This window comes from Lethenteron reissneri, chromosome 2 (genome assembly GCF_015708825.2).
Source record: "Lethenteron reissneri isolate LAM-NWPU_2019-01 chromosome 2, ASM1570882v1, whole genome shotgun sequence".
Lineage (NCBI taxonomy): Eukaryota > Metazoa > Chordata > Hyperoartia > Petromyzontiformes > Petromyzontidae > Lethenteron > Lethenteron reissneri.
The window spans coordinates 12471958-12486288 of record NC_083780.1 but is presented as its reverse complement, the minus strand read 5'-3'; the positions used below and the strand labels follow the sequence as shown (position 1 = coordinate 12486288).

The following is a 14331-nucleotide window of genomic DNA, read 5'->3' as shown; positions in this document are numbered from 1 at the left end:
TTTTTGTTAATTGTTTTTTGTTGTTGTAACTTGCTCACCCCGTACCCCCTTACTGGACATCTGTAGGGAGAAAAGAGCGTTATAGCTCATCGGATTTCTCCAGTATCTATATAAATAAAGACCTCAATCTGCATATCCCAAAAACCGTTCGGGTACTTTCCGACAAAGTGGGAAGCTTCGGTTTAAAGCTTTCGTGACTGCAGGGATTCATCTTCTTGGTTATTTCGGTAAAGTCACGTAGACTTTACCGAAAGAACCAAGAAGATGAAAGTGGGAAGCTGTCGATGTCTCAACACGGAGACCGCGTGACGTGAGGATTCTTCTGCCTTTGTCTTAAAGCTTGTTCAAGTTCAAGTTCATTTATTAGGTATAGCCCTGTGAGCCATTCAGCTCTTGAATCGGGTGCAACCGCAACAAACAAAAAACAAAAACATGAACAAAAAACATCTTAAAGTGAATATGTGACTAAGTGCAAACAGAAAATCCAAGAAAAGACAGCAAAAATATTGCAGAAAAAACACCGTACACCAACGCTGTGTGCAAAAATCCCAGTGGGATGCAAGTCAAACACCAACAACAACCACAAGACAACTTAGATTAAGGCCATCAGTCTAACTCTGTACTACAACAAACAAACATGGCTAAACCAATACACTTTTCGAAATCAAAATAAGTTGACGCCGAGGAGGGGGAGGAGGCGCCCCCCCCTCCACCCCCATGTGGAGTGACGTCACCCGCTTATTATTAATGAGGGGGGGGGGTCCATGTGGAGTGACGTCACCTGGTCACGATTATTAATGAGGAGGGGGTTCATTTGGAGTGACGTCACCTGGTCACGATTATTAATGAGGGGGGGGTCCATGTGGAGTGACGTCACCTGGTCACGATTATTAATGAGGGGGGTCCATTTGGATTGACGTCACCTGGTCACGATTATTAATGAGGGGGGGGTCCATGTGGAGTGACGTCACCTGGTCACGATTATTAATGAGGAGGGGGTTCATTTGGAGTGACGTCACCTGGTCACGATTATTAATGAGGGGGTCCATTTGGATTGACGTCACCTGGTCACGATTATTAATGAGGGGGGGGGGGTCCATGTGGAGTGACGTCACCTGGTCATGATTATTAATGAGGAGGGGGTACATGTGGAGTGACGTCACCCGGTCACGATTTTTAATGAGGGGGGGGTCCATGTGGAGTGACGTCACCTGGTCACGATTATTAATGAGGAGGGGTCCATGTGGAGTGACGTCACCTGGTCATGATTATTAATGAGGGGGGGGTCCATGTGGAGTGACGTCACCTGGTCATGATTATGAATGAGGGGGGGTCCATGTGGAATGACGTCACCTGGTCACGATTATTAATGAGGGGGGGGGGGTCCATGTGGAGTGACGTCACCTGGTCACGATTATTAATGAGGGGGGGTCCATGTGGAGTGACGTCACCTGGTCACGATTATTGAGGGGGGGGGTCCATGTGGAGTGACGTCACCTAGTCACGATTATGAATGAGGGGGGGGGTCCATGTGGAGTGACGTCACCTGGTCATGATTATTAATGAGGGGGGGTCCATGTGGAGTGACGTCACCTGGTCACGATTATTAATGAGGGGGGGGGTCCATGTGGAGTGACGTCACCTAGTCACGATTATGAATGAGGGGGGGGGGTCCATGTGGAGTGACGTCACCTGGTCATGATTATTAATGAGGGGGGGGTCCATGTGGAGTGACGTCACCTAGTCACGATTATGAATGAGGGGGGGGTCCATGTGGAGTGACGTCACCTGGTCACGATTATTAATGAGGGGGGGTCCATGTGGAGTGACGTCACCTAGTCACGATTATGAATGAGGGGGGGGGTCCATGTGGAGTGACGTCACCTGGTCATGATTATTAATGAGGGGGGGGGTCCATGTGGAGTGACGTCACCTAGTCACGATTATGAATGAGGGGGGGGTCCATGTGGAGTGACGTCACCTGGTCACGATTATTAATGAGGGGGGGGTCCATGTGGAGTGACGTCACCTAGTCACGATTATGAATGAGGGGGGGGGTCCATGTGGAGTGACGTCACCTGGTCACGATTATTAATGAGGGGGGGGGTCCATGTGGAGTGACGTCACCTAGTCACGATTATGAATGAGGGGGGGGGGTCCATGTGGAGTGACGTCACCTGGTCACGATTATGAATGAGGGGGGGGGTCCATGTGGAGTGACGTCACCTAGTCACGATTATGAATGAGGGGGGGGGTCCATGTGGAGTGACGTCACCTGGTCATGATTATTAATGAGGGGGGGGGTCCATGTGGAGTGACGTCACCTGGTCATGATTATGAATGAGGGGGGGGGGTCCATGTGGAGTGACGTCACCTGGTCATGATTATTAATGAGGGGGGGGGGTCCATGTGGAGTGACGTCACCTGGTCACGATTATGAATGAGGGGGGGGGTCCATGTGGAGTGACGTCACCTGGTCATGATTATTAATGAGGGGGGGGGTCCATGTGGAGTGACGTCACCTGGTCATGATTATTAAAGAGGGGGGGGGTCCATGTGGAGTGACGTCACCTGGTCATGATTATTAATGAGGAGGGGGGTCCATGTGGAGTGACGTCACCTAGTCACGATTATGAATGAGGGGGGGTCCATGTGGAGTGACGTCACCTGGTCACGATTATTAATGAGGAGGGGGTCCATGTGGAGTGACGTCACCTGGTCATGATTATTAATGAGGGGGGGGGGCTGGTCAACGTGGAGTGACGTCACACGCGTTACACACAAACATTCTTCGCTCACGTTATTAGTAATAACTTCTATTGGCCGGGTTCGATCACCCCCCCCCACTCAGCGTTGAACGAACCGACTTGGACTCATATTCTTAGTTTTGTTCGGTAAAGTCACGTAGGTAAAAAATTTTTTAAATTAATAAAAGTAAAATAAAAATAAAATAAAAATCTCGACGTTTCGGAGGCAACACAAGCTTCCGCCTTCAGGTGGAACCGTCACAGCCACGACAGCAGTATCACAAGTTGCCTGTCACGTGACCAGCGATAGTGCCCCCACCCCCGCCCCCCCCAGTGATCACGTGACCGGCGGTGGTAGCCCCCACCCCCCCAGTGATCACGTGACAGGCGGTGGTAGCCCCCACCCCCCCAGTGATCACGTGACAGGCGGTGGTAGGCCCCCCCCCCACTGATCACGTGACCGGCGGTGGTAGCCCCCCCCCACCCCCCTGATCACGTGACAGGCGGCGGTAGCCCCCCCCACTGATCACGTGACCGCAAGTCCTCAACCTGATCTCGAAGGCCTCACACAGCAGCTCACAGCGCGAGGGGGAAACTCGTTTTAATTTCTTATTCCTTCACAAATATTCACAACAAAACCCTCCACACCACCCCCACACCCACCCCCAGCGGTGTTTCTCAACAAGCCACGACAAACAAAGAAGAAGGAGTCGCCGGGAGGTGTCGGCTGGAGGCGGCTCGGGGCTGATCGCGCCGGGCAGAGGCGGAACGACCCGGGGCGGGAGACGGAGCGAGCAAACGGAGCCGAATTCCCCTTCTTCTACGACTACTACTACGACTACTACACTACTGAGGTTGTTATTACCGAGTCTTGTTCGCATTGTCAGCAGCGTTATTTGTAATTCTTAAGATCAGATCGCCGTCGTGTGAGCGGTCATTAATTTGTGTGTACAGTGCAGTGTACAGTGCAGGATACGCGTTCCTTATTGTTAACATTTGGCTTGTTCTGAGTTAAAACTCAGATTTAAAGCTTTCGTGACTGCGGGGATTCGTATTCTTGGTTCTTTCGGTAAAGTCACGTAGAAGGGAAGTAATGAAATAATAAAAATATAAAACAATAAAAATTCTCACGACGTTTCGACTGCAACACAAGCAACCATCATCAGGTGTGAAATCTACAGAAAGAAATTTTTTAACAAGTTCTGAGTTTGGGGGGTTCCTCATCAATCGCCGTCGTAGGCTACGGGACAAGATTTCGTCTTCCCTCGCTATCCTATCGGGAGGGGAGGGGGGTGTTATGATTAATCATTAATTAACTATGAGTGCCGGTTAATCAATAAGCCTCCGCGTTTGTCACAATGTTAAGAGTGTAAAGTGCAATAGTCATGTTTCTGCTTATGATTCGTAATGTTACCGATCACCATCGTGTAGTAGTAGTGTACACTGCAGCAGCAGCAGCAGCCTTGTTTCGTGTTGTTACTAATTGTTAGCGTTCGTCGTTGGCACGCATTGATTATTGTCACATCCCACTACAACTGTGTAACAAGTGTAATTCCTAATTCATAGTGTTCATCGTTATTTGTAATTATCATCATAGGCTATGGTACTCCAGTCCTGTTCCATCCTGAGTACGTATTTGTATTATTGATCATTAAACCTAGATCATCAGAGTGTATACAGCAGAATTATTCGTATGACCTTGTTAAATATTATTAGGGTTATTATTGTCAGTGTACATTACCGTCCTGATTTCCTGTTTAATTATAATTGCTAATCGTTAGTATTGTTATACGTATTTGAAACCTCCCCTCAATTTCATACCCTAGAGCAGCACCTACCTTGTTAATTTCCTCTTAGCGTTAATTACTACAGTACGATGATTGTACGTAAATAAAGGTTTTGGGGTTGTAAATTTTATGAATTTACTCTCCAACACACCGGTGGGTTGAAGTAATTGGCACGTTTTGTCTCCGTGACGAGCCTTCTTGCCTGTGTCGTATTGTGGAGGGTTACGACACATTTATTTTTACGCGATATAACCCAAAATCCTTTATTATGCATAATATTGGTCGCGAAAGCCTCCTACGTGTAAACCGTAATTGTTATGGACAGTTTTTCGTATTCGTCGTAATGATCACCACCATCATCTAAAGTACTGTACATATGTGTTGCTCGTTAAACATTATGCCTTCCCAATCACCACCACCTTCAATCCAAGTCGCATTCATCTATACAGCTCCATTCTCTTCACTCAGAGTGTATCTACATTTAAAAAAACCTCAACACAATCGACAATAACACTGTGCCCTTAAAATAGATAACAAGTAATAACAATCACCGTTTCGGGCATGACCCTTCACTATACAACACCGGAGAGGCCTGCGTCTTATATCAGCATCGCCATCTTCACGATCTTCAGTGTTTCGCATCTGTAGCTTCATCATCATTGTCGTCGTCATAGGCCGAATCGAGGACTTCACCTTCAGCCGCAGTGGAGTCTCTGGTTGGCTTTGTTTGTTACCCTCAGCTCCGTCCCCTTCTCTCTCTCTCACCCCTCTTCTCCCGCAGATCACCATGTCGGGCAAAGACCGTATCGACGTATTCCCGTCCCGCATGTGAGTACTTGAGCTGCCTTTATCATTCCACTGCTGATTGAGGCCCTCCCCAATGCCGCGCGGGTCACGGGGTTTATTTGACTATACTTCACCGCGCTGGTCAGTGCGGGTCGATGAAGACGATGAGCATAGACCCGGGCGCATAGCATCTCAGTACACAGTACGACAATTTATGCAGCCTCCCACCCCCTCTTGTGCCATGCTGGCCTTCATAGGTACTCGCTAACAGCACTTTCCTCAACAGTATGTGAAGGCTATACGGGGGATCTTTGTGTTTGATGCAGGGCTCAGACGATCATGAAGGCGCGTCTGAAGGGAGCTCAGACGGGACGCAGCCTGCTGAAGAAGAAGGCCGACGCGCTCTCCATGCGCTTCCGACAGATCCTCAAGAAGATCATCGACGTGAGAGAGCGCACGTCATACGTGGAAACACGCTACGCCCATGACACACCACCCTATGCAGCACCACGCCACCTTACACCATACCATGCCCTACAGTGGGACACTGTCATACCACATCATACCACATTACGTCTCGCCAAATCATGACATGATAACGTGACACGCCATACTATGTTATAACATGCCACACCATTTTACATCACGCCACACCATGCGGTCAGTGCCTCTACACAATGTCACGCCGCACCATGCTACACCATACAATGTAGCACTCCACCACAAACCATGTCCACACTGCACTACCCACATCACATCGTGAAACGCAATTCCACAGGACGCCAAATAGTCCCATGCACCGTGCCACATTGGGCCGTAACAAACCATGCAAGGCATGCAGTGCAATACCAAGCTGCTTCACCCTGCCACAACATACGAAAAAATGCCACAAGGCCCACTGTAATCCCAAGCCAAACCATGTCACACGTTGCACCATTAGCTTAAAAAAATCCAAGTAAATTTAACAAATAAACTGGTGAAAAGTCACCACTCGCGTGCTTATCGCTAAAATAACCCAAACAACGATAAACGGGCTAATGTGGTTGTGTTTAATTTGGAGCAGGTTTTGTACGTCTGGGGCTGCTCAACCTCCCAGTGGTTGCAATCTCCCTGAGTGAGCACGTGCTATCTTTATGCAATCAACAACTTTGCACAAACAGCTGATCAGCGTCAATGTGGGTGAGGGGCAGGTGCTATTTGCTGGTTGTGCTTTTGTGAACATTTAGTCTTCCAGGAATGCCATGAAAACAATCGCAGCGTCCTTAAAACTCGTGATAAAATAATGCACGGCTTCTTTTGTCCACACACTGCTGGGTGAAAGCCTGCACACGCTGTAATAGCGTTGGTGGTTGTTTAACCATACTCGATTGTGCTGGTCCATGTGGGTTTGTGAAGGTGGGGGGAGTACAGCCCCAAGGAAGCAATTGATTTCGTTGCAATGCCATCTCATACTAACCACGGAGCCCCAGCAAACACGATGACAACTTGTTTGTGCATGGTGATCACACAGCCAAGCACCGTCCAGGCTGAAACCTGCTTAGCTTCCAAGATTGGACGAGATTTGGTGTACTCTGGGTGATTTGGTCATAGGAACATGTATGTATGCAACATGATAATGAATAGAGGATATATGGGCTGGAAGGGTGAAAGGTTGACCTTTCAGCCACCAGGTATTCAAAGTCATTTTTTTTCTCCCCGAATGAAAATGCCACAACACCAACAGACTTGCACCGGTTTTGTGATCTTTATCACTGTTTGCCCAGATGTTGTACTATAGACGAAGCATTAACTCCAAGGGGCTCATTTGAAAAGCTCTAAAAAACATTTCTCAACACGGTAATGAGTATTATGAATACTCTTTGGTTCTTTTGGTAAAGTCACGTAGGTATAAAATAAATCGCGATGTTTCGGGCGCGACACAAGCGTCGGTCATCAGGTGTGAAAGCTTTCATTTAAGGCTGATGACGGATGCTTGTGTTGCGCCCGAAAAGTAGTGATTTATTGTATTTTCTACCCACGTGACTTTACCGAAAGAACCAAAGAGTATGGATTTCTGCAGTCACGAAAGCTTCAAATCAAGATTGTATTATGAATACTTTCCAACTCGGGTTGAAAGCAATTCTGCATTATCTCTGTTCGTCAGTTTGTCTGTTCTGTCTGTAAACGAATCGGGTGACCTGCGTTCGATTTCCACTCGTGACCAATGACAGTGGCGAATGTTTTAACTAATTCTGGGTCTCCTCTAGGTCGACTCAGCCTTAAATTAGTAACTAGTGCGGTGTGTAAATATCAGCCCTGGGGAGACAATTGCGGCCACCCACTTCCTCGTATAACCATACCGGCTTTCATAGGTGCTCTCTAACAGCACTTACCCCAACAGCAGGGCCGGATTATCCTCGTAGCACAAGTAGCAAATGCTAAGGGCCCCATGCTTTCAAGGGCCCCGCGCTAAATGCTTTCAAGCTATCAATTTCGGTTCAGTGATTCTGCACTTGCTCTATTACTATAGTACGATACCGCCTTCAACTTTTATGAACGACTGGGTGTTTAAGGTTAGCGATGTCGTATTATCTGGCCGTATAGCAAATGAAAATATTCAATTACCGGTACTTTACGCAAGTTAAACAATTGATCTGTTTAAATCTTTACGTGTTATTTATTTATTTAGGAACCCCTCTATAACAACGTGTGCTACAGGCCCCGCACTAGCTTAATCCGGCACTGCCCAACAGTCTGTAGAAGGCTATATGTGGGTATTTGTCTTTGTTTACACCAGACCAAGATGCTGATGGGTGACGTCATGAGGGAGGCTGCCTTCTCTTTGGCTGAGGCCAAATTCACTGCTGGTGACTTCAGGTAAGGGACCGCAGATATTTGCTGGAGTGGGAGATATCGGTAGGCGGGTGTCAGAAGCGGATTTGTTTGGCCAACGTTTTGCTCTGCAGCCATCCGATATTTTGCCACTATTCAGGGTCGCAATTCGATTCCACAATAAATCGACATACTTTCCGTCTCGTTTGTATTATTTTTCTTAGTATTAACATTGTATTGCGGTGGTTGTCCCACCTGATAACAATTGCTTGTGTTGCGATCGAAACATCATGATCTGTTATTTTTGTACCTACGTGACTTTACCGAAAGAACCAAAGAGTATGGATTCCTGCAGTCACGAAAGCTTCAAATCAAGATTGTATTGCTGTTGCTCCTGTTATCGCTCTATTGATTGTATTGTGTTAGAGGTTTTGTATTGCTGTATAACCGTCTGATGCAGGTCTCGTTTCAATCGACAGCCGACTCTACAGTCGGACTTTTAAGTTGAAAGAAACTCGAGTTGGCCGAGAGAAGTTGTGATTCCATAATTGGCTGAGATACTTGAGTCATCAAGTGAGTAGGGCAGTTGTTTGTACTCAAGTTACGTGGCTCACGGAAGCACGGTGCTTAATCAATATTTTTTGTTCAATAATGTCCAAGTGAGATCAGAATATAACTGCAACTGGATCCAAGTAATCTGTATTAATCTTGGGTAATCCCCCCCCCCCCCCTCCTTAACATGTACACACACGCACTCATGCATGCACACACGTACTTGTACACACGTACGCACTTGCACCTACACTCATGCACATGTGCACGCGCACCCATGTACACAGCACGACTGTAATCCAGAACGTGAACCGGGCGCAGGTGAAGGTGAAAGCCAAGAAGGATAACGTGGCAGGTATGGTGAAGTTTTGGGCAATGGGTCTTCTACACGGCACAAACTAGGCCAGAGAGAAGGAGTTTTTATTCCCGCATAGAAAAAAACACATCTTCACCCCCCATTCTACATATGTAAAATATAAATACGTCTTATAACCTAATTTACGTAATTTTTGATTATCTGTGATGTTTTATCTGAACCGTTGCTCCCCCCCCCCCATTACTCTGGATAATCAAGAGTTTACTGTATCCAGGGCTTTATTGCAGCAGCTTTGACGGTATAAAAATGTTAATGCAGTTTCTAATGCACACAATATTTCATGGACATAAATTATAATTGCGGTAGAATTTGTTCTTTTAACGATTCTTGATTTGTGACGATCCTTTTGTAAGGTGGGCAGATCTTTACACCTATTAACACTGGTGTTAATTGGTATTTAATCCAAGACTGGGACTCACTTGGGTTAACTTGGCCTAAAATTAGTAGTTGCTGATGCAGTAGAGTGGTTGGCTCCCAATCTCGAATTGTGTCAGCTCTGAGCCGAGTCACTAAGAGGGGGTGAATTGTTATGCAGCTCATTGTTACTTGTCTAAGAGTTCATAGATATGTCACTTGTGTATTCAAAACCCTCGGCAGTGCCAACTCTGCACTCTGTCACAATCTTTATTATCTCCGAGTCCCCCAGCTGCCTCGTTTTCATGGCTATTACCACCGGTTGCATGTGGGCCTGGCTGGACGCGTGTTGCTTGTTGTCTCTGTGTGATTGTCCGTGACCTGACCTCTGTGACCCCCAGGTGTGACCCTGCCTGTGTTCGAGCACTACAGCGAGGGGGGAGACAGTGAGTGGCTCAACCACGTCGCAAATGTGGCGCTCACACGTGCGCACACCGCTCGGTGGCTCCTACTGCCGACCGCTCGCCTACATATGTGGACTGCGTCTGCTTATCTTGCCGCTCGCTTCAGAAATTATGATGCAATGCATTGTTTTCCAGTGAAAGCAATATCCAAAATACTGCTGCTCAATTCCTCGCCTGCATCCGTAGCCTCGACCACGTAACTCCAATACAAATCCCTATTCAACTTTAATATCATACTCGCTCCCTTCCTCTTGATACTGACAAAACAAGGTCCCAGAGATCTCTTCAAGATCCCCAACGGACTCATTTCTGCCTACCTTTCCCCTCTCATCTCACTCTATTCTAATCTACACACTCTCCTACCCCTCTCCTCTCTTCTCACTATACTCCCTTCCACACATACTGCCTCTCTCCTCTACTATCCATACACACGCTACGCTCCAGCAACCAGGGCTTTCTGACGGAGCTCCGAGTTGTGCGGTGTTGCACTGTGAGGGGCACCGTTGCTTGTGTGTGCTGTTCACTGACTGGGGCGGGGGGCGCTGTGATCTCCGTGCGCAGGCTATGAGCTCACCGGGTTGGCACGGGGCGGGGAGCAGCTGGCCAAGCTGAAGAAAAACTACGGCAAGGCCGTGGAGTTGCTCATAGAGCTCGCCTCGCTGCAGGTACAAGATGGAGATTCACACTGTGTGTAGCCTTTATAAACTGTTAATGCAAGTGCTGTTATTAAGGACGGCATGGAAAATGAGCACTTAGTGGGGTCAGTACTTAGATCACCTTTGTTCCAAACCCAGTATGAATGATGCTGATGTGATGTTTGTAATGTTATTGACATCACATCGAGCATCAACGAAACACCAAATGCTACTCAATTCAGACTTTATTTTATGTTTATTTTGTTTAAGGAGGTGATAAGTCTAATTTGCAAGAGCGACCTTGGGCGTTAGTAGGAGGGTGGTGATTGCAATGTATAGTTCCATTTTGAGGAATTTGGCAAATTTGGATCCTAACGCCAGCACACAATGGCCTACTGTTGCAATTGACATCAGGGGATCCTTTAATGCCCATGTTTATCACACTCGTAGTAATAATTATCAGGGCGACTGCTGGATTCAAACTCTAAACCTCCGGCATTCATTGGCAAATGCACTGCCGTTAGAACACGCCACCAGCTTGTTTCAAGGTGTCATTTAAGATAATTAAAAATATCGGTTTCAAGGACCCTGGGAGACACCGATGACTTGTCCGAGCCAGTGGACTACGACGGACGACAACGATGACGGCGAAAATAAAAACGTTGTTTTTCTTGGCAGACTTCGTTTGTCACACTGGACGAGGCCATCAAGATCACAAACCGGAGGGTGAACGCGATCGAGCACGGTGAGAGCCTCAGCGGCGAGGGTCTGGCTCTCCGCCCAGCACGGCTGGGGGAACCCACGTGCTCCACAAGCCAGAACAATGGGCCACGACACTTTGTTTCCCCCGGCTCCCAGCCACACGAGGCCTACCACTTAGACTACAGCCCGCCATCCATCACTGCATGCACCTTGGTTGCACTAATTGGGTACTAGAGGGGCATATTTACAACCTGGCAGCACCACTAGAATTTCATCAGGCACCTAATAGGACTGATCTATACACGATCCCCACGATCCTGGCAAATCTGCTGCTGCTGCTGAACTTGTGACAGAGCAAGGTGGACGACTCGTGCTGTCTGTGCGTGCGCGTCTGCTGCACCCGCAGTGATCATCCCTCGAATTGAGCGCACGCTCGCCTACATCATCTCCGAGCTGGACGAGCGCGAGAGAGAGGAATTCTACCGGTGAGGTCACCCCCCCCATCTCTCCCTCAACGAAGGGTCGGCAAACCTGTGGTTCCGGAAACGCATGCGGCTCATTAAAGGATTGCTTCGGGACGTTATTTATTAAGGACCACCACCGTCCCGTATTCACCACATGCATTGCGGCTCTTGAAATAGTTTTGCACACAATTTGAAAAAAATGTCTCGTTATTTTGACTGCGAGACCCCTCTCCCCGCCATTTATCTACCTCCACTCGCGCTATTGTATTCCTTCCCTCTTACCGCCCTTCTTTCCTCCCTCTATTCATCTTTCTCCCTCACGTTTGTCTCCGCTCCAGACTCAAGAAGATCCAGGAGAAGAAGAAAATCCTGAAGGCAAAGGAGGAGAAGCTGAGGGAGGCGCGTCGCACAGCCGGCGAGCAGGAAGTGGCCAGCATGCTGGACGAGCAGAGGGACGAGGACCTGCTCTTCGACTGACGACACCGCACCCCCCCCCCCCCCGGCCCGTGCCCTGTCCCGCTACAAGCCCGCTGAGCCAGCAAGCACGCGAGCCTGCCACACCTCCACTTCAGCGAACACACACACACGCTTACACACACACACACGCTTACACACACACGCGTACACACGCTTGCACACACACACAACGCTTGCACACACACACACAACGCTTGCACACACACACAACGCTTGCACACACACACAACGCTTGCACACACGCTTGCACACACGCTTGCACACACACACACGCTTGCACACACACACGCTTGCACACAACAACCGCAATTCGCCGCTAAGTGGCGGTGACGTCACCACGACGCTTGTGCCAGGCCATGTGCACCTTGAGACCACGTGAAGTGTCGAACGCCCGCGTGTGTGCTTACACGCTTACACACATGCTTACACACACATGCTTACACACACACACGCTTACACACACATGCTTACACACACACACGCTTACACACACATGCTTACACACACATGCTTACACACACACGCTTACACACACACCCAGTGCTGTCCAACACTTCCCAACAAAGCCTGAAAGGCTCAATGTACTTGTTCTGTCCGTCGGTAGCAGGGCCGATGGGGGGTGGAAGGGGGGTTAATAACTCCTGTAAAGATGATCCAATATAAATTTTAATTGAGCACAAAAGTGTTGCTTTTTAGACTCAGCCTAACAATTGTGCTGCTGTTGTTAGAGACTTGCCCTTCAGAAAGTGACACATCATAGGCTGCTCGACTTGGCATTTCAACCCAGCACTGAGCCCTTGTTGAGCAAGGCAATGTCATAGGTTGGCCCGTCTTATGAGCGGGACATTTCTTTCATAACGTTGAACAGATTTACATGTGAGCAAGCTGAACAATTTTTAGCGTCGACTAAAAATGACGACCTGTTCACACATGCACGCATACACAAACTTATACACAAAACACTCTCTCGTCACAACGCATTTTGGTCGAATATCTGTTCAGCATGCAGCGTGTACTGCGCAAAATACTGGGAAATCGTTAAACTTAAAAATAATTAATCCCTGAATATGCATGTTCAGTGCGGAATGGGCAAGGTCTACTGATGGGGCGGGTGGCATTTTAAATTGCTGTGTTAACAGCAAGTGTGGATATTGTGTTTGGTCATTTCGTAGCCCTTGTTCCTCCAGATCGGGGTTGGTGAGGGAGGGGAGGAGGGTGGACCGTTAACTTGACCGATGGATGAAAATGAATCGATACCTTCAGCAGCGGGATGTCTGAACAAACGCCAGTGACGCGCGTGTCTAAACGAGTATGAAGAAATATTCATATTCTTAGGTTTTTTCAGTAAAGTCACGTAGGTAAAAACATTAAAAAGTAAAATAAAATAAAAATCACGACGTTTCGGAGGCAACACAAGCTTCCGTCTTCAGGTGGTACCGTCACAGCCACGACAGCTGTATCATTTTATTTTACTTTTTAATGTTTTTACCTACGTGACTTTACCGAAAAAACCTAAGAATATGAATCATTGCAGTCACGAAAGCTTCAAATCTAGAAAGAGTATGAAGAAACTTTCGCAGTTGACTTGAGCACTAAAAATTTGAAAGTGTTTCCAGCTCGAAACTATTCTATTGAGTAGTGCGGCGAAGATACAGTAATGAATGTTGTTTGCTAGCCCTTTCATGATGAGACCTCGTGTGGTTGTGGAGCCGTAGGTTCCCAGCCACTTCTCTGGATGTGAACAGTGGCATCACGTGCTGCAAAAAAAACTGGTTTCGTCCGTTTGCTTTGTCAAGTTCTGTCGAGTTCTGTGCCAGTTTAGTCTCACCTTGTGATTGTACCGTGTTGTTATTAGCAACAACAATATATAAACAATAAATTATGTTGCCTGACCCCCACCCCCCCTACAGCCATGGTGTCGCACTTTGTTGAATGCCCTTGGCTGGAGACAAGAAATGCAGTCCTTTACTCTTGTCCACCATGTACAAACAGGTTGTCACAAGGTGGTGTTACTGGTAGGAACCTCTGGTTACACCAGCCCACAGTGGATTATGGTGTCTGTCGTGCAGGGTGGGGAGGGAGGGGCTGGGTGGTGAGGGTGGGAGGGGTGTGGCTGAGTGGGGAGGGGCTGGTCACCCCGTGGTGCCCTTGTAAAACTCAACGTTTAACCTACTCA

At 47.9% G+C, this 14331-nt stretch overlaps 1 protein-coding gene across 2 annotated transcripts; it reads left to right on the top strand.

Annotated features, from left to right (window-relative positions):
- The first annotated feature begins 3260 nt into the window (after positions 1-3260).
- On the top strand, positions 3261-14053 carry ATP6V1D (ATPase H+ transporting V1 subunit D). 2 transcript variants are annotated; one of them, XM_061553521.1, is made up of 10 exons: positions 3261-3601; positions 5316-5362; positions 5647-5764; positions 8097-8176; positions 8971-9038; positions 9815-9859; positions 10439-10542; positions 11191-11257; positions 11621-11699; positions 12017-14053. In XM_061553521.1, exons 2-10 carry the CDS (start codon positions 5322-5324, stop codon positions 12153-12155), a joined length of 741 nt encoding a protein of 246 aa, XP_061409505.1. In that variant the 5' UTR covers positions 3261-3601; positions 5316-5321; the 3' UTR covers positions 12156-14053. The 2 variants fall into 2 exon arrangements, with proteins under 2 accessions (XP_061409505.1, XP_061409514.1); XM_061553530.1 differs by lacking the exon at positions 3261-3601 and adding an exon at positions 3638-3913.
- Positions 14054-14331: the final 278 nt, after the last annotated feature.

Bases quoted from the DNA above. Each gene is read 5' to 3' on its own strand.
- ATP6V1D (XM_061553521.1), top strand. From the start codon at position 5,322: ATGTCGGGCAAAGACCGTATCGACGTATTCCCGTCCCGCAT. The intron at 9,039-9,814 runs GTATGGTGAAGT...TGTGACCCCCAG, and splicing joins CAAGAAGGATAACGTGGCAG to GTGTGACCCTGCCTGTGTTC. The intron at 11,700-12,016 runs GTGAGGTCACCC...TCTCCGCTCCAG, and splicing joins GAGAGAGAGGAATTCTACCG to ACTCAAGAAGATCCAGGAGA.